This window comes from Typopeltis vanoorti, chromosome 26 (assembly GCF_054136105.1).
Source record: "Typopeltis vanoorti isolate ZY-2024b chromosome 26, IOZ_Tvanoo_1.0, whole genome shotgun sequence".
NCBI classification, from domain to species: domain Eukaryota; kingdom Metazoa; phylum Arthropoda; class Arachnida; order Uropygi; family Thelyphonidae; genus Typopeltis; species Typopeltis vanoorti.
The window spans coordinates 19,642,631-19,668,233 of record NC_143574.1 but is presented as its reverse complement, the minus strand read 5'-3'; the positions used below and the strand labels follow the sequence as shown (position 1 = coordinate 19,668,233).

At 36.4% G+C, this 25,603-nt stretch overlaps 1 protein-coding gene across 6 annotated transcripts in view; it reads right to left on the bottom strand.

Annotated features, from left to right (window-relative positions):
• Positions 1 to 25,603, bottom strand: part of LOC150092385 (DNA polymerase epsilon subunit 3-like) — a 119,547-nt gene that overhangs the window by 52,851 nt on the left and 41,093 nt on the right. For all 6 annotated transcript variants that reach the window (XM_090414988.1, XM_090414986.1, XM_090414985.1 and 3 more), the window contains one exon: positions 10,641 to 10,726. In XM_090414988.1, the coding sequence (XP_090271114.1) occupies positions 10,641 to 10,726 (86 nt within the window). The remainder of the gene's footprint in view (positions 1 to 10,640; positions 10,727 to 25,603) is intronic.

Here is a 25,603-nt window from a genome sequence, read left to right as displayed (position 1 = left end):
CAACTGGTGCAATGTAGCCCCTGAATTTCAGGTCCTTGTCCACCACCACACCCAGATCTCTCATCTCCTCTACCTCCTTTAAAGTTTCCCTGCCAAGTGTATCCTTTGCATCCAGCTTTCTTTTTTGGTATGTGTTGTGGTCCGATATCAAATGGTTCATTTTTTCTATGCAAGTTGTCCGATCTAAAACAACAGTGGCATTCCCTTTATCTGCTTTTGTGATTATAATGTCTTGGTTATTTTTTAGGGTTAAATCCCCCAGTTTTTCCATTTTGTTTAGGTTAGTTTTTTGTTTGAATTTAGTATACAAGATGTTTCCATGCGTATTTTGTCAGCTAGATTGGCGGGGAGGAATCTATCTTAAACCTCTCTCGATGTGATAAATGATATCAAGTTTGTTTACCGACCTCTGCGCAATGGCATAGTTTAGACCTTTCTCCAGCCGTGAGAGTTCACTTGGGTGGGATTGTAGTTTGATTGGTTGATAACCAAGCCGTGGTCTGATGGTGGTTGCTTCTAACTTCGTTTGTGGTTGATTGGCTGCTCCTTGTGATGTCGGTTTGTAATTGGCTGCTCCTTTCGTTATGGCATCCTGATTGTCTTGTGTTTTCATGCTGTAGTGTTTGAAACTTCATTATTAATTTTTCCTTATTTTTGAGTAATAGGTGCTTGGCCGAGTCGTCTGTGATCCTGTCTAAAATATCCCAAATTTCTGGATTAACATAGCTGGATAGCTCTAATTTTATTTGTAGAACTTTGGCTTGGGTAGATGCTGATGTTTTAAATCGGACAACTTACATAGAAAAAATGAACCATTTTGTATTAGACCACAACACCTACCAAATGGTAAACTACGACCCCACGAAATGCATCAAAAAGAAAACAACTAAATTAATTAAATCCGTTAACACATGCCCAAAAGAAACAATTAAAAAAATAATGCCTCATTATGCCCGCGGTGCCAGAATTTATGGCCTGCAAAAAATACACAAAACAGACACACTACTATGTCCCATTGTTGAAGGAATCGACAGCTCAAATTACCACTTAGCCAAAAAATTAGCAGCCACACTCAAGGAATTGGTAGGTCAGTCTCCTTCCTACATAAAAAATACACATTTCATAAACAAAATTAAAAACATTACACTCAACGACCAAGATTTATTAGTCAGCTTTGACATAACTTCCCTTTTCACCAATGTTTCAATCAATGATACTATCTTGCCCCTACAGAACATATTTCCACACAACATCACGGCCCTCTTTGCCCACATACCCTGCTCCAGATATTTCGTGTGGCAAAACAATTTTTACCTTCAAAAAGAGGGTACAGCTATGGGCTCACCACTTTCCTCTCCCGCAATAGCTAACTTTTATATGGAAGACTTTGAGCAATGAGCTGTAGAGTCAGCGTGGCTAAAGCCCAAAATTTGGCTCAGATACGTCGACAATATTTTCGCAATTTGGCCCTACAGCCACGAAGCACTAAATACATTCCTTAGCCACCTAAACAAACAACACATGTATCCCAAAAAAAACGCATCCAATTCACCATTGAAATGGGAAAAAACAACTCTCTTCCATTCCTAGATAAACTCATCACAAGTCTTCCCTCTGGCTGTCTCTCTGTCTCAGTCTACCGCAAACTTACACACACAGGACAGTACATACACAAAAATTTTATCACCACCCAACACAAAAACAATGGGTCATAATCACCCTGAAACACAGAGCTCAAACTATTTGTTCAAATGAACAAGCTCTAAACCAGGAATACAAGATCATCAACCATACATTTATAAAAAATGGATACAATAAAAAAACTATTCACAAGATCCTCCACAGTGATACTAGTAAAAACAAAAAAGATTTCAAGAATGCTATTGCCGTACCATATGTTAGGGGCATTTCCAAAAAAATTGACAGAACACTACACAAATACAACATCAAAACCACCTTTAAACCCCCGACAAAATTAAGACACCTACTCAGTTCTTCCAAAGATCCTCTTCAACACCTAGCTCACCCAGGGGTTTAAAAAATACAATGCACATCTAACCTACCATATATAGGGGAAACAGGGTGAACCATCCCAATTAGGAAGGACGAACACAAACGACACATTAAATACCTCCATTTTGGAAAAACTGACCTTTCTGACCACGCACTCAAACATACCACAGAATTGATTGGAAAGGTACCAAGTCCCTACACTGCACCAAAACCTGGTTTGAGAGGAAATTTAAAGACGCATGTGAAATGCTCAAACATAATCCAAATCTGAACAAAAAGGATGGCTTAATCATTCCAAGAATGTGGAGGACCCATTTGCATCCTTTATAGCAACCAGAACAAGCCAAAGAAAAATCCCAATACAAGAAGACTTGGTGAAGTGTTTTTTTTTCCCCTCGTAACATTCAATAGCCACTTGAACTTCCAGAAGAAAATTGTAGTATAACAATCTGAACTGTACAAATCCAGAAGAATCTTAGTGCAGGAGAACTTTAGCAGAGGTTTATTGTAGTTTTTTGTTAGTTTTATTTATTAATTATTTATTTTTTATTTTTATTATTTTTATTTATTTTTTTTATCACTAGAGGTCAGGCTAAAGAGAAAGATTAATTAACAACATAGATTTAATTTACCTTTATAGAGTGCAAAAGCATGCAGCTTGGTTTCCTATACACATGTATCTTTCTGATGATGACCTCAATACAGGGATTGAAACGACAAGTGTTATTTTATTAATAATAAATAAAATAATCATTTCAACACATGTGTTTGGTGTCCCTAAATTCGTTATATGAATGCTGATCACTGTGTAACCTTAAAAGAAAGAGTTATTTTCTATGGTATCTTCCCTTCTAATACATTTTTACTCCATTTGTTATATTGCAGAAATTTCATATTTCTTTCTATTGTTGCCTTCTTCAATACTTGGTTCTGTTCTCTTTTATTTCATGCAAGACTTCTTAATTGGTTTTTCTTTGTCTCCAATTTACTTCTAGCAATAGTTTCCATTGGTACATTTCAAATGATTCAGTTAATCATATAAGAATATCCTCCAAACAAATGTTTTTATAAATCTTTTCCATATGTTTTTAATAATCTCACTTTTAATAAAATACCTCTTTTTCTTTAATACTTCTTTTGCCATAGTAATTCTTCATATTTCCAACTTATATTATTACTACCTCCAGAGAGTCCAGAGACTCATTGAGGAAGGGCACCTGCTCTACATATCTTTTTATTTATTATTATTATTATTATTATGGGAAATTCCAAGGAGTCCATAGACTCATCGAAGGAGGCCCTAACATCATGTCAAGACAACTATTCGACATTCACACAGTATCTATCATACTTCGCCTTACAACAGACTCTGGCAGCTTATTCCACTCATTCACTCTCCAAGTAAAAAACCTAGTTCTAACACCATTGCTAACCACACTCTTGCCCAGCTTCCATGTATGGCCTCTAGTCCTCCCACCACCAGTCCTATTCTCAAAAATATCTTCTGAATTAATCTTATAGAAACCCTTCAGTAATTTGAATGTCTCAATCATATCACCCCTTTTCTGCCTATCAACCAATTTCTGCAACCCACAAATCTTCAACCTGTTCTCATAAGGTTCATTCCATAGACCTGCTATCATCTTGGTCACTCGTCTCTGGATCCTCTCCGCCTCCTCCCCATCAAGAAGAAACCCTGGCACCCATATCTGGGCACAGTAGTCTAGATGCGGTCATCAAGGCTCGATACAGAGGAACAATAACTTGCTTGTCTCTGCTTGTTAAAGTATTTCTCAGCAACTAAGTGATTTGATGAGCTGATTTAGCCACTTTTGCAATGTGCCCCTAAACTTTAACTCCCTATCCACCAACACTCCCAAATCCCCTGGCCTCGTCAATCTCCTGGAGTACAATTCCACCAATGTAATATACTGCTGCTAATCTTTTCACCCTAAAATGCATAACCTTACATTTTGCCACATTAAATTGACATCTATTCTCCTTAGCCCAGTCCTCCAAACTATCCAAATCATCCTGCAAAATTTTGACATCCTGTGTACTCACTATTGCTCTACCCAACTTTGCATCATCAGCAAACAAGTGAACAGTTCCTCTCAGATCCTTTCCTATATTATTAATGAAGAAATTGAACAGTAGTGGTCCAAGAACAGAACCCTGTGGCACACTACTAGTCACATGCCATCTTTTGGACTCTACTCCTGAATAAACCACTTTCTGATATCTCTCCATCATCCATCCTCCTATCCATCTCACCAGTCCTATATCCATCTCCATATGCTGCAGTTTACTGATTAGGGTTCCATGTGGTATCCTGTCAAAGGCCTTAGCAAGGTCCAGTAGAATCACTGTAAACCCATTACCCTTATCCAGTTCAGCCGTCACTGTGTTATAAAACGTGAGCAAGTTACCGAGGCATGATCTGCCTTTCACAAAACCATGCTGTCTCCCATACAGTATCCCATTTTCATCTATCCAATCCTGTATTTTCCTCTTCATTATATTCTCCACGACCTTGATATGCTGATCAGTCGGTAATTTACAACAGCAGTCTTGGAACCTCCTTTTTGCAGTGGAACTATTTTCCCCTCTTTCCACCCCCTCAGGACTAACCCAGACCCGAGACTCAAATTAAACAAAATGGTCAAGGGCACTGACAATTCTTTAGTCGCTTCATGTACGACACAAGCTCTTATAGATCCCTTCTTGGCTTGGTACCAAGAATAGTCAATTCATGCTGAAGGGGAGAAAGAAATGAAGGATGTACGAATTGGTCGCAAACATGAAATCACGTGCTTTCTTGTCTGTCGCTGTACTAGTACTAGCTTGATTTTTGTTGTTCCTTTTTTGCATTATTTTTTTATTATTAATTTGTATGATGGATCCAGTACAGTCAACAAGTTCTGTCGTTACACGTTTCAGTAGCTCTTGCAAAAGAATATTGAATAATGTGCTGACATTCTGCGAAAAAGAATCGTCAGAAGGCCGTCTTCTTGTTCCCCTTTCTCGAGTCATAAAATGTGCAAGTGCAATTGCGGGCGTATCGGGGTTAACTGTTAAAAGAATTCGTAGGGAATCAAAAAGGTGAAGGTAAGCCAAAATTTAAATCTCCTAAAAGAAAGCGCCAGAGAAAGAAAACCATCGAAACCGTAGCTTTGAATGATTTTGATGTAGATGTTATAAGAAGAACTATTCACGATTTTTACGTGGTCGAGAAAAGAGTGCCAACTGTTCCGAAATTGATTCCTGTGCTAAAGAAAAAATTAATTTTCTTTGGAAAAGAGAAACTTTAATGAAAATACTTCATGAAATCCGATTTTGTTTTAAAAAGTCCCAGAATAAAAGGAAACTTATCATGGAGTGAAGTGACATTGTTTTATGTAGAACGCAGTATTTGAGAGCAATAAGACGTTTCAGGGAGGTGAAAAGACCGATTGTGTATCTAGATGAAACTTGGATTGATAGTAATTTAACGTATGGAAAATGTTGGCAGTCTAAAGAATGTGGAGTGCTACAAACGGAAATGCCTCGCAGTGCATAATAATTTTGTGTGTGGGTGGAGAAATGGGTTTTTTAGCGAATTCAAACTTACTATACAAAGCCAATTCAACTATTGGAGATTACCATAGGCAAATGAATTCTACGATCTTCGAAAAGTGGGCAGAAGAAAAACTGATTTCAAACTTTCCTAAAAATGCTGTTGTTATAATTGATAACACTTCATATCACTCTATTCGATTAAACAAAGTTCCAAATTGGTCTAATAAGAAGCAAGTTCTTATGGATTGGCTCTCTGCAAATAACATTTCTCATTCCCCAGATATGCGAAAAATTAAATTGCTTAATTTAGTCAAAAGAAACTCGCCCACAACTAAACTATTTAAATTCGACACGATGCTCAAAGAGCATGGATTTCTAGCTTTGAGGCTACCACCATATCATTGTGATATTAATGCTAGTGAGTATGTTTGGGCAGAAGTGAAAAGTTTCATTCGCCATCGCAACGTAACTGGGGATATTGACATGTCGAAACTTTTTAAGCTTTCAGAACAGGCGATTGAAAGTATTACAGTTCAAAAGTGGGGAAAATATTGCTCTCATGTTACCTCATTGGAAAATATATATTGGGATATAGACGGAATTATCGAAGAATTGTGCGAAACTTTGGTGATCAGTTTAAGTGAAAGTGATGGCGATTCGGACACCGATTCAGATGACTCTGAAGATTAAAAGAATTTGACAATGGTATTTTTTCCAACATTTTTTTTGCATGCTAGTGAGAGTCACAACAAGTCATAAATAATTAATCAGTTTAGGACATTAAAGTGTCTCAGTTCTCTCAACTGTAAGTTTAGAATATCTAAGTTCATTTGAAATAATTTCTGTTTTTCTGTATAATTATTTTTATTTTATAGAAAACTTTTTTAAAAATAAACTTAGTTACATTTTTGTTTTATGCTATACCTTTTTTAATTTTATTAACACTCTACGTACATTTTTCCAACTGTTATACAAGCAAAATAGTTACACTTTAAAAACAGCAATGTTCATAAAAGAAAAGCTAAATTTTCTGACTTGTAATAATAAACAAACTCAGTTTGTTTATTATTACAGGTCGGAAATTATTATTACATCCCAGAAGACAGACTGATTACTCTATTATCGGAATGGATTCTCCTTTTTCTGACATGCGCAGAAGTGTCGAGGGACCTCTAATCGGTGGGCGAACTATATACCATTCAATCCCACAGATATATTGACATTGAAGTTTTGTAATAGACTATTCACAATCTTCACCAATGAACTGCAACTACACCAATGCCATCTACTGTTCACCACCACCACCAGTATTTTCACAGACAATCACAAACATCCATGCCCACACCAGGATATCTTCTGTCTTTTTGAATGGTTACCCCAAGATATATGAACGATTTTAGTTGGTGTCATTATTTTTACCTCTGATTACTGTTTTATGTATCTTATTTTATTCTTTTGAACTTGTCACCATTATTTTATTTTTTGCCGCATTTATTTTAAGTCTATAATTAGATAAAACATCATCCATCATAGATAATGTCTGTTTGTTTTAAATCCTGTTCATTCTCAGCTACTACGGCAAAGCATATCATACGTATCTGCATTTCACTTAGAGTTACTCTGTTCATTCTTTCTTTTATTAATTTAATTGCATTCTTTATATACAGCATAGATTTAATTTACCTTTATAGAGTGCAAGAGCATAGCTTGGTTTCCTATATACATGTATCTTTCTGATGATGACCTCAATACAGGGATTGAAACGACAAGTGTTATTTTATTAATAATAAGTAAAATAATCATTTCAACACATATGTTTGGTGTCCCTAAATCCATAGAAAAGAAGAAAAGGATAGTCGAAATATAAATTGAATTCCATAGAAAAGAAGAAAAGGATAGTCGAAATATAAATTGAATTCCATAGAAAAGAAGAAAAAGATAGTCGAAATATATATTCTTAAAGGAGGTGTTTAAATTAATTGGAAGGGGTTGTAAACTACAAAGAGGAAAGCTGGAAATAGGATGACCTGGAGGTGAGAACTCACTCCATAACAACAGGAACTGTACCTTAAAATGATGATGTTGATATGACATACGAGGGTGGTCTGAAAAGTTCTTGGCCTCGACCATAGATAGCAACACTATCGGCAAAATTTTTTTTTTTTCTAAGTTGGTACATCTGTCATAAGCATCCATGTAAAACTGCAAGTCATTCTATCAAGTAGTTTGTTTAGTTTGTTTTTATAGCTGTCTGAAGCAAAAGTGTGTCTGTATCCCTTGAATGGATAAAATTAGGTATCGTGCAGTTATAAAATTCTTTGTAAAAGAAGGCTTAACTGCAAAAGAAATTCATTCCAAGTTCATAAAAGTTTATGGGCACTCTTCTCCTTTGTTTTTGACAATTAAAAAATGGACTGCCGAGTTTAAACGTGGTCATACCAGCCTTGAAGATGATCCAAGAGAAGGATGTCCAAAAGTGTAACAACACCAGCAATCATTGATCAAGTGCACGATATGGTATTGGATGACCGGCGAATCAAAGTGTGTGAAATTGCTGAGACTATAGGCATTTCAAAAGAACATGTAGGATACATTTTGCATGAAGAATTGCAAATGAAAAAGCTTTGCACAAGATGGGTGCCATGCTTGCTCACAGCAGATCAAAAACACACTCACATGAAAATCTCTGAACACTGCTTGGAGCATTTTAACAAGAATAAAACTGATTTTGTGTGTCAATTTATTACTATGGATGAGACTTGGATTCACCATTACACACCAGAATCCAAACAGAAGTCAAAACAGTGGACAGAAGCCGGTTGTTCAATGCCAAAGAAGACAAAGTCAGTTCCATCAGCAGGAAAGGTCATGGCATTGATGTTTTGGGATGCTAAAGGAATTCTGTTTATTAATTATCTTGAAAAGGGTAAAACAATAACCGGGGAATATTATTCTGATCTTTTAACCAGACTAGATGAAAAAATTAGTGAGAAAAGACCCAGTTTGCAGGAAAAAAAAAAACATCTTTCATCAGGACAATGCACCTGCCCACAAAGATATTTTGGCAATGGAAAAATTAAGGGATCTGCACTATGAATTGTTGGAACATCTACCTTATTCTCCAGATTTGGCTCCCTCTGACTTCTATCCCTTCTCATAACTAAAACTCTTTCTTGCTGGTCAGTGTTTTTCTTCAAATCAAGAGGTGTTTGCAGCTGTAGAGGGGTATTTGCAGATCTTACTGAGAACCATTATAGGTATGATATAATGGCGCTGAAGCATTGCTGGAATAAATGTATTAGTCTTAAGGGAGATTATGTTGAAAAATAAAAATAAGATTGAATTATAAATTCGTTTTTTCATTGTTAAGCTGAGAACTTTTCAAACCACCCTTGTATATATAAGTCATAAAAAAATTAGAGCTATTTTACCCATCTAAAGTGACATGAAAAGATCACTTTTGGTTTTGAGAGCAAGGCTGGCTCACTAGCCCATTCATGGTACGAACAATCTTCTATCTTTACAAAATATTACTATTAAGAAACAATATGTAAAAAAGTCAAACTGCTGTGTGCACACCAAGCACCTCACTAAAATTTCTCTCTCTCTCTTTCTGCATACTAATACAACACAAATTATAAGGATGCTTTAATAACCTCACAGGAACATAGAAACATATGCACATATGTTTGTACAATCATATATGCATATATGATTGTAGTAAAATACAATCAATAGGCAAGACATTACAGATAGGGGTTATGGGAAGTTGACACTGCATCCCCTGCACAGAGTGAAACATATCCAAACTGAATGCAGATGGTAAACAGGTATGCATCAGGGCTTCCCAACAGTGTATCACAATCAACAAACATGGGTACATGTGGAGGTCTTAGCAACTTTGATCATGGATGTATTCTTGGTATAAGACAGATGGATCATTCTATTGTCCAAGTGTAAGAGCCCTAGGATTTTCGAGCACAACCATATCAAGTATCTACTGTGAATTTGCCTTCAACGGATGTACCAGTGTCCGGTGAGCAAGTAATGGCTGACCACATACCTTTGATGACCAGAGTCAACATAGACTGCCCAGACTTGTACAGACCAACTGCATGGCAATGGCATCACAAATCATATTCAGTTTCAATGTTGAAAGTCCAAGCAGCATCGGCGAGAGAATGGTATGCCATACCATGAGCTACAGAAGCCAATGCTCTTATCGTATACCACTGTTAATGGCTCGTCATCGGGCACTGTGCCTCACCTGGTGTCAGGACCATCAAAATTGGACTTCTGCGGAGTGGACCAGAGTTATGTGGTCAGAGAATCCTGCCATAAGTTGTACTGAGCTGACAAGAGGATGCAAGTTTGGCATTGACAGCATAAGGCCATGTCATGCTAGGTCGACTCTGTATAGCTGGAATTACCTCTAGCAATCCTCTGGCATCTGGTGGAGTCAGTGCCTCGGAGAGTACAAGCTGTTATTAGAGTATATGCTGCAACCACCCAGGCATGGCTTGAGGAACACTCTTCTGAGTTTGGGATGATCCAGTGGCCTCAAGGTCCCCAAGGTCCCCAAACTGAATCTTTCTGGAATGCCGTTGAGCAAGTCAAACCAAGTCAAGTCAGATCCATGTATCCAGGACTGACATCTAAGGTGCAGTTTTGGACAATACGGCAACAAGCATGGCTGGAATTACCTCTAGCAATCATCTGGCATCTAGTGGAGTCAATGCCTTGGAGAGTACAAGCTGTTATTCACACTAGAGGAGGAGAACTGACATGCTACTAGATAGGTATCTTTAATATTTTGTCCATTTGAGTGTATTATCTATCATTTAAATGTCAGATATTTTGGAAAGAATATTTTGGAAAGAAAGCAATCTATCCTCATAAAACATGACAACAGGCTAGTTTAAAGAAAGTAATAATGAAAAAAAATCATATAATGATTCAAACCATCTTATGGCATGCAGGTACGGCATGTCATACACCTTACTGGTAATAAATATTCTTCAATGTTTTGCATTTATTTATACACTTTTCTAATACAATTAAATTCTTACCATGAGGTAGCATACAATACAAAAACACTTGCTGCTTTAGATAATGCTGTTTTGGCTCCAGTGGACACCTTAACTCCATCAGGTAACTGAAATAAAGAGTAGCAGTAATTATTATGATTATCAATATCACCTGCCTTCCATGGAATCACAGTAATCTTAAATTATTGTGATTAATGAGAAGTCTGTTCCAACTGTCCCAACCATTCATATTTATTATTATTATTAATAATAATAATAATGTACAGGTATACCTTCATGGAGCTCAAAGACTTTAAGCCAAGAGATCCAATTCAATTACAAGGGGGGGGGGTTCTGATAAATACCTAGAACAAAAATGATATTAAAGCAACTGATATAACTATAAGAAACAACATACCAGTATCAGAGTTATGAAGGTAACTTATGTTCTATATTCATATATTCTCATATGTTCGTTCTTGTGGTTATATCGGCTGCTTTAATATCATTTTTGTTCCAGGTGTTTATCAGAACTTTCCAGTCCCCCCCCCCTCATATTATTATGAGGTGGGATACAATTAAAAAAAAAAAAAACTTACTGCTTTGAGCAATGCTGTTTTGGCATCACCGGACACTTTAACTCCATCAAGTAATTGAAATAAAGAGTAGTAATAATGCCCTCTTTGGCAAAGATATCCATTCTCACATCACTTTCCATATAAAGGGACTCTCCTACTTTTCTTTCTTTCTTTCTTTTTTTTTTTAATGTTGCTCTCACCCACGAACAAGTATTTGCAAACCTACAGTGCATTTTGTACTGTGGGTGGGCTAAGGATATTTATTTTCTATTTTTATCAATTTTATATATTTTTTGTATTTTAAATTAATTTTTTACATAGTCCAGAAACTCTGCTGTAGAGACCAAACATGAAACTTTTTCAAGCCACCTTCAAGCCTCAAAAGCAGGGTGATGGTCACACCAGACAATGAAATTCATCTCCCAACTAAAAAAAATCACATAGACCCATACCTACAGTGGTCGAATCCTCAGCTTTTGGTGTTGGAGAGTAAGTATGCTTAAAGAGTAAGTATGCAAAACTTATCCTTGTTTACCACATTTTTGCTTTCACCCACTCCTTCCTCCTACTATGAAAAATCTTTGCTTCCATTCAATAATAACTACTCACCAACTTATCGCTCTGCTATATACAGGGTGTTCAGGATAAATTTGACAGTTTCGTAAGGAAAAAGAAAATCTTCTTTGTATCTATTAAATTTAATGAATTGACAAAAAAACATTACAGGCAGAGTTAATTACAATACTATCAACAAGATTTACTCAAAATAACCACCATTAGCATCGATCACAGCTTCAATTCTGCTTCGGAACCTCGAACAAGCTGATGCTACAGTCTCCCTGGGAAGGGCCGCAAAAACTGTTTTAATTTTATCCATTAACTGGGCTTTTGTATTACTGGAAGTGCGATTGGTGTCTTTTTCAACTGCACCCCATACAAAATAATCCATGGGGTTAAGGTCTGGGGAGTTTGGAGGCCAAACATTTGGACTGGTGAAGTCGTAGAAATTTTCAGACAACCATTTTTGACTTTTCCCAGAGGTGTGGCAAGGGGCCGAATCCTGCTGCCATACATACGGCCTACCATTGGCTACCCTTGTTATCCAGGGCTTGACTACAGTTAGCAACTCCACGAACAAAGCCCGAATTCCAATGCCAGGGTTCTTCAACACCTGTTCCTGCAAATTTGCGAGGAATTCTGCTGTACGAACGCAATCAGATCGTCTGCTAGGGATCTTTCTTCTTGCTACATCCTTGTAGTCACCATTGCAAGTCTCTAGTTCATGCCTGATTGTTTTTACTGTATTCAGGGAGCATTGGGCAGCAGTCGTAATATCCTTATTTTGATGGCGGGCACGAATCATCATGATACAAGTTATTCTCTTCCATGATTCAGGTGGGTTCCAGCTATCCATCCTTTCTGACATCTTGTATATGAATGAAGAAGGGTCCAAACTTTTAAATGAAGAGAAGTGTGTGTTAATACATGTAACTTACAGAAAAATATAATTAATTATAAATATGTCAAATTTATCCCGAACACCCTGTATATCCTCTTGTCCTCCTATTTATCCAACTCTATAACTTAATATTCCTCTCAAGTCTATTATCATAGCTAACTTTCCATAATTTCAATATTATTCTGATTACAAGCTCTGCTTAGTTCTGGAACTTCTCCAGTGTTTCTCTGCTCCCTTAATGCAAAAATGAAAATTGAACACTAAAAAATTAACATATCCAATGACTAAAATGATGGATGAATTTGAATACTTTGGCTTTTTATGCCTTCCACAGAAGAAGAAGAATATCTCTATTTTATTGCACTTCATTGTTCTTAACAAAATAACAATTTTATGCAAAATAATTACAGAAGATTATAACTTTGCTAATCAATACATGAAAATTCAAGTGACATAACAAATTTTAGCCATTTTTTACATTTTCAACTGGAAGTTGGAGATAATGAAAGCACAGTTACCTCTCATTACAGAGAGGCAGACTGTAGAGTGAACTGTTAACAATCACTATAAAGAACTCAATGGGAACCAGAAAAATAACTTGTTATAGTGAATTGCCTTTAGAATTGTGTCTATGGAGGTGGAGGTCTCTGGTTGCGACTTTTCAGTAAGTTCAAAGTTTTTCCACTTGGCTATATTATAAATTAAAGATGCCAAGAAATTATATTCATGATTTCATCCTTTATCCAAGTGTAAGCAAACAAAGTTTGCACATGAAGTAACTTAATGACAGGGCAACTCAAATATAAAAACTAATGACTTCATATGAATTGCCTTAGTATCCCATAATGCAATGCACACATCCTTACAGACATGTATAATGCTATGCATTAAGGGGAGGGCCACTACCCAGACTGATTTCAAACTTTATTGAGGTCTCATCAGTGGGAGCCAGACCCAGAAGTGATACCAAGGTTGAAGTAATGCTTACACTTCATAAAGGATGAAACCAAGAATATAATTTCTTGGCATCCTTAATGAAGATTAACCAAATGGAAAAACTGTCCATATCTATATCTAATCCAGCGTATTTTAATAATAAAGTGTGACACCTTTTGGCTACTTGCATATGGAAATATGACTTCTGCATTACTTCAACCTTGTTGAAGATTGAAGTAATGCAGGTTGTTCTGGGTCTGGCTCCCACTAATGAGACCTCAATAAAGATTGAAATTGGTCTGGGTAGTGACCCTTCCCATAATGCATACCATTATACATGCCTATAAGGATATGTTCATTGCATTATGGGATACTAAGGCAATTGATGTGAAATCATTAGTCTCTATATACGAGTTGCCCTGTCATGAAGTTACTTCATGTGCAAACTTTGTTTGCTTACACTTGGATAAAGGATGAACCGATGAATATAATTTCTTGGCATCTTTAATTTATGGACTTTTCAGTAGTTTGTTATAGTAAGTGAATTTGTTATGAAAATTGACTGCAGATGGTAATCTTATAAGAATACTGCAGAATTTTAATTTTTTTTTTAAATTCAATTACACGCCACATTAGAAAGGCTACAATATCCACAGCATAGCAGTACTGTATGTGGACAATATAGTTACAGCTAAACATCTAAAGTGGACCACACTTTAAAAAAAAAATTTTAAACCTATAAAAACTAAATAAAAGGACAAAAAATATATAAAATTGATAGATATAATTACAAAAGAATAAAACTTACTAATCAATAAATTAAATTTCAGGTTGTATAACAAATTTTAGCCATTTCTTTACATTTTCAAAATGATCTAAGAAAAGTTTACATTTTCCTTAGGGGAAGGGAAGACTTTAGCCCTCCTACAGAATTAATATAAGTTTTCAACTTTTTGTGGGTGGAAGTCACATAAAGGAAATTCATAATTTACAGACAAAAAATACTGTTGTTGGTGATGATGGGTGGTAGATGGGATGGTAGTAGTAGTAGTAGTAGTACTGTTATTGTGTGTGTATTTAGAGAATTAAGCAGTAGGGGGAACTAGAGAGATGTGCTCAGAGCAGAGTAGAGTGCCCTCCTATGATGAGTTCTTGGACTCCTTGGAAGTATCATATAAGGGATGTGATTATGAAGAGCTCAGGAGACAGCTTGCAGGTAGCATGGAATGAAGAATTAGCTGAAAAAGAGATCAATGCAGCTTGGGGGATTTTCAAAAACTATCTAGTAAATGCAATGTCTAAATGTATTCCAAGGGTGAGAAGGTTAAATGGGTAGTGGCCTTAATGCCCTTCCCTTAATGCATAGCAGTATACATGTCCACAAGGAGATGTGCTTTGCATTATGGGAGATACTAAGACAAGGAGTGTTGAGAGCTTAATCCACCTTTGCTCCGAGCTGCCAGGGGATGTACCACCTTACCTCAGTCCTGAAGATATTTTCAGGGGCAAACTTTGTTTACTTACACTTGGATAAAGGATTAAACTAAATTTATTATTGTTACTTCCAGGTCATCCCTGGAAGTTATGAAAGGAAACTGTGAGCAAGAGGGTAAGGAGTGGTTTCTTTGCGTGGAGGGTGGTTGAACTGTGGAATGCATTGCCTGATGGAGTGGTGGGAGTGAGAATGGTCAATGAGTTTAAAGAGTGGTATGATAGACTTTGTGTTTCTTAGGGGGGGACCTCCCCTCGATGAGTCTTGACAGACTTTATGTTCTTAGGAAGGACCGCCCATGATGAGTCTTTTGACTCCATGGAGGCCTGAATAATAATAATAATAATAAATAAGGTAGGTGTGAAATGGATGAATAAAGAGATTAAGCATGTGATACAGAGAAAAATGACATTATGGAGACAGCATAAGAGAAGTGGAAATAACCAATTCCATGAGGACTACAAAGACCAGGCAAGGCAGGTGACTTGGTTGGTGAGTTGCTTTAATATGAGGGTAGCTAAAGAGAGTTATGAACAGCAGTTAGCTAATGAAGCCAAAAAGAATCCTAAGTATGTAGCCAGCAAAAGAAAGAATGATTATGGAAGGATGACACTGATTGGAGAAAATGGTATAAAGACAGCTGTTGCAGAAGGTGTGTTGGAGATACTTAATGTGCAGTTCATAAAGGTCTTTCAATCTTGTGAATGTGACTTCATGGAGAGATTGAGAGCAGTTGATGATGGGGAGGAGAGACTGACTGTAAGTGAGCAAGAGGTGTATGGGGAGATGAGCAAACTAGATGTAAATAAGGCTGTGGGACTTGATAATATATCAACGCATTCTGAAGGAATGTGCCAGGGAGTTGATGCCGGCCTTGACATATTTTTTAATATGAATCTTGCACTGGGTCAAGTTCCTAAGGAGTGGAAGGAGGGCAAGATTGTGCCACTTCATAAAGGAGGTGATTGAATTCAAGCATCAAACTATAGGCCTATCTGTGTGTCAGGTGTTGTAGTTAAGTTGTTGGAGAAATTTGTGAGAACTAGGATCCAGAATTAGGTTGACAACAATAGTATTATCTTTGATGGACAGCATGGATTTGCTAAAGGGATGTCATGTTTTAGTAATCTACTTATTACAATAAGGTGACTGCTTCCATGGACAGATGAGAAGGATACACAGTAACATACTTAGATTTTGCAAAGGCTTCTGATAGATTATCACATGATAAGTTGATAGTCAAACTGGAGTGGATTTGGTCGGATATTAGATTGGATTAGAGACTGGCTATCTGATAGGTATCAACAAGTTGTTGATACCTATCAGATAGCCAGTCTCAGTCAGTCAGCCAGCCAGGCACACCTATCAGATAGTATGGGGGAGCGATATCCAGGAAAAGAGGAAAAGAAAAGTTACTAGTGGTGTGCCTCAGGGGTCTGTTTAGGGCCATTGCTATTTAACTTGTACATTAATGATATTGGTGACGATTTGGATGGAGATATTCAGGTGTTTGCAGATGATGCAAAGTTGGGACAAACCATGAAGAGCAGAGAGTATGTTGTAGCCTTACAAGAAGACTTAAATAAATTGAGTGATTGGGAATGGGGATGTGAGTTCAATGTTGCAAAATGTAAGGTTTTAAAATTTGGAAAACAAAAATGGGATAGAATACAGATGCTTGGTGAGGATATATTGTTGGAAGTAGAGGAAATAAGAGATCTGGGGGTGATAGTGGATAAGGATCTGAAATTTAGGGAACATAGCCAAAATTGTGAAGACAACACAAAGGCTACTGGGAATGATGCAGAGGACACTGACTTGTAGAAGTAGGGCGATTCTTGTTCCATTGTATAAGGCTTTGATTAGGCCACACATGGACTATTGTGCCCAGATTTGGTCACCGGGTTTTCAGAAGGATGATGAAGAGATGTTGGAAAGGGTCCAAAGGAAACTGACTAAGGCAGTTTCTGATCTCTGGGATGTTGAGTATGAGGAAAGATTGAGAAGATGTAATTTGCAGAGTCTGGTGGACAAGAGGAGGAGGGGAGATATGATAGAGACCTATAAGTTATTAAGGGATTATTATAGGATCAATGCTGGAGAGGTTCTACAGAAAATAGAGAGATCAGGGGAGAACCAGAGGTCATCCCTGTAAACAATATAAAGAGGGTGTAAGTAGGGAAGTGAGAGGCAGATTTTTTATTGCAGAGTTGTGAATGATTGGAATACCTTGCCTGAGAGTGTGATGTCTGCAGAGAATTTAAGTGTGTTTAAAGCATGGTATGATGAGCTGTGTGTTTGATAAAAGGACCTCCTAGATGAGTCTCTGACTCCATGGGGTCTTGGGTAATAATAATAATACAAATGAAAGTAAATATGCTTATCTTGTCTCAATCAGTTCTATTTTAACTTTACCATATTCATTTTTATTGTGATATTTAGCTTGCGCAGTTAGTTATTATGCAACACTATGTTTAATTATTGTTGGAAGTTTTTCCACTTGATTATACTATAAATTAAAGTTACCAGGAAATTATATACTTGGTTTAATCCTTTATCCAAGTGTAAGCAAACAAAGTTTGCACCTGAAGTAATTTCAGGACTGAGGCAACTTGTATACAGAATATAATAACTTAACATCACTTGCCTTAGTGTCCCATAATGCAAAGCACATATCCTTGCAGACATGTATAATGCTATGCATTATGGGAAGGGTCACTACCCGGGCTTCGACCTTTATTGAGGTCTCTTCAGTGGTTGCCAAACCCAGGTATGATACTAAGGTTGAAGTAATGCAGACGTCATATTTTCATATACAAGTAACCAAAAGGTGTCACACCTTATTATTAAAATACTCTGGATTATAGACAGTTCCATGTTTGGTTTCTAAGGCAAGATTTCCAGATTATGTGAAAATAAATAAAAAAATCAGAAGTTTTTTTAGAAGCTGAGGGGGCTACTGATGAGATATAGTTATGGCCAACAACTATCTCTAATAGTTGGTGTTTACAATGTTCCTGGTGTTGAATTTTGGAACTACTTTTTTTCTTTCTCAGATATCACTTCCACATGACACTCAACATATTCCTGCAAAGTTTCACAGCATTTGGATAATTTGTTGCTCCAAGAGGCCTTAAACAGGAATACTTTAATAATGATTACCCTATAAATTACTTCCCTCTGCTCTCAAACTAGCTCAATGCCCAAATACTCTTGGATCAACAAAGTTCCTCCTAATACATTTTATAAAAACTATGCAGCTTACTCACAGTTAATTTTCTACTATCTACATCTGATCACATTTTAAACAAAATAGCCAGCACCTGTCATGTATATCGCTGGCTTACTATGTATATAACAATTTTTTTTTTTAGTTCTTTTAAATTCATAGCTTGCATAATTCATTGTTTCAGTATTGATTTTCGTTATTGGCTGTATTCATGTTTTTCAACTATCTGAATGTATTTCTACACTTAGTTACCTGTATCTTAAGCTCTCCCACATTTAATTATATACTGTCTCAGATATAATCAAGTCTTGTACCAAGTTACTCACTATCTTTACCTTCAAAAAATACTCAAACAAGTTGTCAAATTAATATCCTTTAATCAAAACTTCACTTAATTTTATTTCTTTTAGTTTAGTTGAAAAAAGAAAAAAAAAGAAACTGCTCATTTGCAAAAACAGATTAGCTTTTTTTATCCAACATTAAATGCTCAACATAATACATGTGTTGCTGACTGAGTGATACCTTGCACAATCCACATGTTGACTCCCTATAAAGTTTATTATGATAATAATTATATTGAATTTAATATAATATGGAATTTAATAAAAGATAATAATTCAATAGAAGATAATGATATTCTATTGAATATGATAGAATATAATAATTATATTTCATTATTTAAGGGTTAGATAATCTGGAAAAAATCTTCTCTAAACTCCAAATATGGAACTTTTTTAAAGCTACTACTTCAGACCTTGTAGGTTTTGCTACCCAGATATGACAGTACCAAGTTAAGAAGGAGGGTGATGATAGCAAATGATTTCACATACAGGCTGTGTAGAAGAAATGGATGCGAGGTTTAGGATGTGTGGAGTGAGGATGGAAGGAAAGACTTGAATAAGAGGGATGGCCTGCACTTAAATTCATTTGGCATCAGGAGCCTGTAAAAATTACTTCTTTGTATGAGACCTAATGCAGAGAGTCAGGCAGTGGTGTAGCTAGGGGGGTGCGGAGGGGGTGGTCTGACCCAGACGGCACTTTGAACCTTTTTGAACTTTTGCAGTTAATTCTAAAATACAGTCTCGAGAACTCATTTCCAAATATTGTAATACTACTGCGAATTTTCCTCACAACTGCTGTAAGTGTTGCTAGTTGTGAGAGGAGTTTTTTAAATAAATTTGATTAAGAATTACCTACATTACTATGAAATGTCATCAACGATTTTGCTAACAGAAAAGCAAGAAAAATAACATTTTAGAATGTTGAAATTAAAGTTTTACTTCAAAAATAAACATAGTGTTTTAATTTATTTCCCTATACGTCATTTTGACTTTTTGTAGTATTTCTGGTGTATTGAAAGGGGCAACAAACTCAGGGACTGCCCTGGGCAGCAACTGCTCTAGCTACGCCACTGGCTAGAGATATATGATATATGGCTAGAGATACAGTATGCATTATGAGAATGATTAACTTAGACAGAGACCCATCTGGAATTAAGATTGGTGTGCAAAAAAATAAATAATTAAAATATGCAGATGATACAACCATTATAGCAGAACTAAGGAATATCTGAAGCAGTTGATTCTATTGGTTAAGAGGGAAAGTAACAAAGCTGGGCTTATTTTAAACATTACCAAAACAAAAGTGATGGCATGTGGCTATTTAGATGAATTTATGATAGAGAGAGATAAAATAGAGATCATTGAAAGTTATGATTTACTGGAATCCAGAATAAGAAATGAGTAAATGTGAAAATGAAATTAAAAGAAGGACAGTCATGGGGGAAAAAAAGGCTTTGTTAAACCTGACAAAAATTATGAAAGATAGAGGTGTGAGTAAGGCCACAAAAGTTAGAATTGTCAAATCAATGGTATTTCCAGTAATAACGAATGGGTGTGAAAGCTGGATTATTAAGAAGAAAGACTGTAAGCGAATTGATTCGTTTGAATTTTGGGCATGGAGGAGACTACTGAATGACTAATAAGAAGGTTTTATATAGATTGAATATATAAAGACAGAATGCTCCTTGGAAGCAATGGTCACTAAACTGAAGTGAATGTATTTTGGACATATTATGTGAGCAGACGATTCATTGGAAAAGGCAGTTATGTTGGGGAAGATTGAGGGCACGTGAAAGAAAGGAACACCCCAAAAGAGTTGGGTGGACAGCATAAAGGAACTTACCAACTTGCACTTAAAATTGCTAAAAGAAAAGACAAGAGGCTAAGCTGAATGAAGAGTTTTTGTTTACAAGATCATAAGTCAAAAATGACTGGATTGCATATAACAACAACGGAGATATATATTTGTTTGATATGATCATTATTAACAAACAGCAAGTGTTTCTTTCCTTTACCTTGTTGAATACAACTATCAAGAAACAAGTCAATCAAGTCCATCTTGAGTTGACCATAAAATTATATTCACCATAGTGCTTTCATTCTATAAGTGATGACTTCAAGAGTTGTTCTAAACATTTGCTATACTTGAAAGGTATTCCATCTTTCAAGAAAGTTTGCTGTTCTTCCTGTAGGCATGGTGTACTGTCAATGTATTACTGCACATTGAGGTAATACTGTATTGTATTTCTGAAGGATTCAAACTTAAAATGTACCTTAATTAAACTCTTAACTATTGTTTTTCAGGAAATTACAACATATGCTGAATATTGATTAAAATAACTTTAATTAATACTTTTGATATTTTCACAAAGTCAAATGGCCATCATCAGGGATCACAGAATGGCACTTACACTGGGTAAATGATGCTGAAGAAAGGCAATCAAACTTGTCCTGAATGGTATTCCCTAGTGAACTAAATTGGATGGTCTTAGCTGTTGGTCTGAAGATCTGAGGATGAGTGCTTTCCAAATTTTCAGCAGTTTCATGCACCCAAATTTGTTGATGTTTGGAAAGTTTCTTAGGGCAGATTCAAAGAGTAGACTCTCATATTTGTATTTGCTGTAGAGTGGCATTCTTCCAGTGTATCTCATAGTGGGTGTCCAAAGTATAGTCAGCAAGTTCAGAGTGGAATTTGCTGATGTGAGACAAAGGTGCACATTATCACCACTGTTATTCATCATTTATGAGTATCACATCTCTTTACTTTATTCAGATGATGGTATACTCCTAAATAAATCCAGAACCAGTCTATATGATTATCTAACTAAATTGAGTAAATGCTGTAATAAATTTGGTATGAAAATTAGAAATAAAAACATCAGCTGTATTCTGAATTAGAATCAAGTTAAGCAATTTAGGTACACTTTTTACCGAAGATGGCAAATTAATATAGAAATAGACAACTGAATTGGCAAATATGGTATAGTAAGAGATTAACTGAATAAATTGATATGGAATAAGAGAAATTAATCAAAACACTAAACTAGCTGTATATAAAACAATGTTCAAATCAGTTTTAACTTATGGATCTGAATGCTGGGTCAGAAATAAAACACTTTTTCAAACACTGGAGACAGATATGAGAGTTATGAGAAAGATTAGGGAGAGTGAACAGATGCCATCAATTGCAGAGTCATATTAAAAATGAGGATATTAGGATGGCACTTCATTGTTAGCATTTTGGAGTGTGTGAGCAGAGCTAATCTCAGGTTGTGAATTCCACTCCTTCAAAACTCTCCATGCAAAAACCTGCATGGAGAGTTGTGAAGGAGTCATATTCAACATTCCAGAGATCAGAAACTATTTTGGTCAATCGCCTCTGGACTCTTTCCAACATCTCTTCATCCTTATGAAAACCAGGTGACCAAACTGTGCACAGTAGTCCATATGTGACCTAATCAGAGCATTATACAATGGAACCAAAATCTTCTTACTTCTACAAGTCAGTGTCCTCCACATCATTCCCAGGATTCATTGTATTTCCTCACAATTTTGGCATGTCCTCTGAATTTCAGATCCTTATCCACCATTACCCTAAGAACTATTTCCTTCACCTCCAACAATATAGCCCCACCAAAATTAAATTCTACATCCCATCTTTGCTTTCCAAATTTTAAAACTTACATTTTGCAACATTGAACTGGCATCCCCATTCCTGTGCCCATTCACTCAGTCTATTCAAGTCTTCTTGTAAGGCCACAACCCACTCTACTCCTCATAGTTCATCCTTGCATCATCTACAAACAACTGTATATCCCAATTCAAATCTTCTCCAATATCGTACAGATTAAACAGCAATGGCCCTAAAACAGACCCCCTGAAGTACACGACTAGTGACCTTCCTCTTCTGGGATGTTGCTTCCCCATACAACTTGTTGATACCTATCTGACAGCTGGTCTCCAACTTAATGCGCTAGTGTAATATCCAATTCTATCTGCTCTAGTTTGACTATCAACTTATCATGCAGTACTCTATCTGAAGCCTTTGCAAAAGTCTAAATATATAACTGTGTATCCATCTTCCATGTCCATTGTTGTTGTCACCTTATTGTAATAAGTAAATAAGAGCCTTTGTAGCTCAGTTGGTGTAGACGAAGCCAGTGGTGTAGCTACGGGGGGAGTGCGGAGGGGGTGCTCTGCCCCGGGCGGCACTTTGAACCTTTTTGAACTTTGTAGTTAATTCTAAAATACAGTCTTGAGAACTAAGTTCCAAATATTGTAATACCACTGCGAATTTTCCTCGCAATTGCTATAAGCGTTTTAAATTAAATTTGATTACAAATTACCTACATTACTATGAAATAGACTTCGCCAATGTCATCGACGATTTTGCTAATAGAAAAGCAAGAAAAATAGCAGTTTAGAAAATTGAAATTAAAGCTTTACTTTAATTTCAATTTTTTTTTTTTTCAGTTTTAAAATTCAGTGAAAATTATGTTAGCATAAGAAAGTTAGATCGACATATACAACGAGATAATCGTCTTATAAATATGACCCGAGGCAGTCACATACTCGAAGACTAAGTTGCGCATGGAGAACTCAGCGAGGAAAGAATAGTACCGAGTGCAAGAGATTTAGGTGCCAGCCGAAAAAGGTGATGTAGTAGGGAGAACAGCTCAGGAAGCATTATATATATATATATAGAGAGAGAGAGAGAGAGAGAGCTTGGCAACGCCAACAAGGGGGTTTTTTCTTTTTTTTCCTGGGATTCCTGTTCCAGTCGTTCCCAGAGGAGGAGTACGTGAGTGCAGTCGAGAAGAACGATGTTCAGTGGCAACTATGTGGCCAGATAGCGATCCAGTGCAAGCATAATCATCGGCACAGCAGAAAAGTCAGCGCAGACTGAAACAACATGCGGAACCGCGTGGACCGATCCCGGCAGAGCAGCTTCGCCCACATCGGAGAAGGTGATTCATGATCGTAATCACCAGTTTGTCCTGAAGACTGCAAACCGTAGGAGAAGGTAACAAGCTGTGTGAATTTAATGAAAGATTGAGAGAAAGGACCAGAGAGATCCAGTTACTCGGTAATGTAGGAACTTTTTTAATTCGTTTGTATACTAGAAAGAGTTAGAAAGCAATAATGTGTGGATATGCTCAGTGATTGGACTTACATGAATTGAAACAGGACTTTAGAATCTAACCAATCTGTAAATTGTGTCATGTCTGAGAATGAGATATTGTATAGTGCAGAGTTAATGTACTAATGTATGTCATAGCCTAGTATATCTTGAAAATGCTTGTATAGGATTGTCAAATGTTGTAGGAAGGAGTCAGTAATTTATATTAGTTGTAGATATTGTCTAATGTTGAGAAAGATTAGGAATATTAAGGTTATGTCTGTTTAACCCATTTAACTTGTAGGAGAGATTCAGCTTAATTAAGTAACCTTTAGTAATTATGTATTGTAGTAGTGTGATGAATAAACCTTTTTTTACCTAAAAAAATGCCTGATCTGAAATTGCAATGCACCACTCATTAAAATAGAACCTGAGCGAATCAATAGTCAGGGATAGCTATGACTGCCGTAAGGTAAAAATTAAGACATATAAGGTTTTGTAATTGGAAATATTGATTGCTTGATTATCAATAAGTGTGTCATTCTGAGAATTAACTCCTTGGCAAAGAAGCTTCTCTTGTCTAAGAATTTGGATGGCACAGCTTCAACAAATAAATGTTTCCAAATTCTGATACGGAGTTAATTCCAGAATTGTAAGAAAGAAATTTGGTTCTAGCCTGGGGCAATTTCTTTGTCTACCGAGTTTGCACACGCAAGCAATTATAGTAGTGGCCACAAAGTAGTTAGAAGTTAATTGGAAATGATAGAGATAGGAAAGGAAGAAACAAGCTCGAGAAAACATATTAAGTATTAAGTATAATCACTTAACAAGTACAATAAGAGAAGTTTAACAAATCAAACAATTTACAATACCTACATATAAAAATTTTAACAATATGAATGTCTTCAAACATGGTTATGTATGTGACGAAGGGGTGGAAAAATATGCTTTGGGTTTGGACCTTTTGAGTATGTCTGGGGAGTGAAAAGAGAGTTCTAGAACAAGACCAAATAGATTACATATCTAATATCTAATTATAAGAATAGGTTGTTGGTATTCGTGAAACCTGGCTATCAGAATCAGAAATGGTAACTGGGATTGAGCGCAATGGGTATACTATTTTTAGGAATGCCAAGAGAGATAAGAGAGAGAGAGAAGGAGGAGTGCTACTAATGATATCAGGTGACTTAAGTCCAGTTAGGGTAGAAACAAAAGAAAACGATGGTAACAATGTCCCACGTAATGGTGAATTTGAGTCTATCTTGTGTGAAGTGGAGGTTAACAGAATGAAATATATGGTAGGGTGTTGCTACAGACCTGGCAGCTCAGTTGCAGGGGATGAAGAAATGCATTACCAATTTAGCCTTATGGGTACCAAATGAGTGATCATTATGGATGACTTTAATTTTCGAAACAATGATTGGGTAGAAGAGAAAAAAGTGTGTATAGCCCCACATTTAACATTCTTAAGCTCGTAAAGTTGTGGCAAATATAGTTATTATTATTATTACACCTCCAGGGAGTCTAAAGACTCATCGAGGGAGGGCACCTACACCACCTCTCCGTTTCCACCACATCCACAAACTACTTTTATCATCTATACCAATGCCATCTGCTGCCGACCACCACCCCCTAGTATTTTCACACACAATCACAAACATCCATGCCCACAGTGAGATTCAAACCCGCAGCCTTTTGGCTGGAGAGCAGATACACTAACCACTCGGCCAACCAGGCTGGCATTATTGATTATTATACAGTGACATTTTGTATAGTTGTGTTGAAGCTGTTAATTTTGTATTTATTTTTGACAAATCAAAATTTTAGAAATGGTGTAGTCTCCTCTTTCAG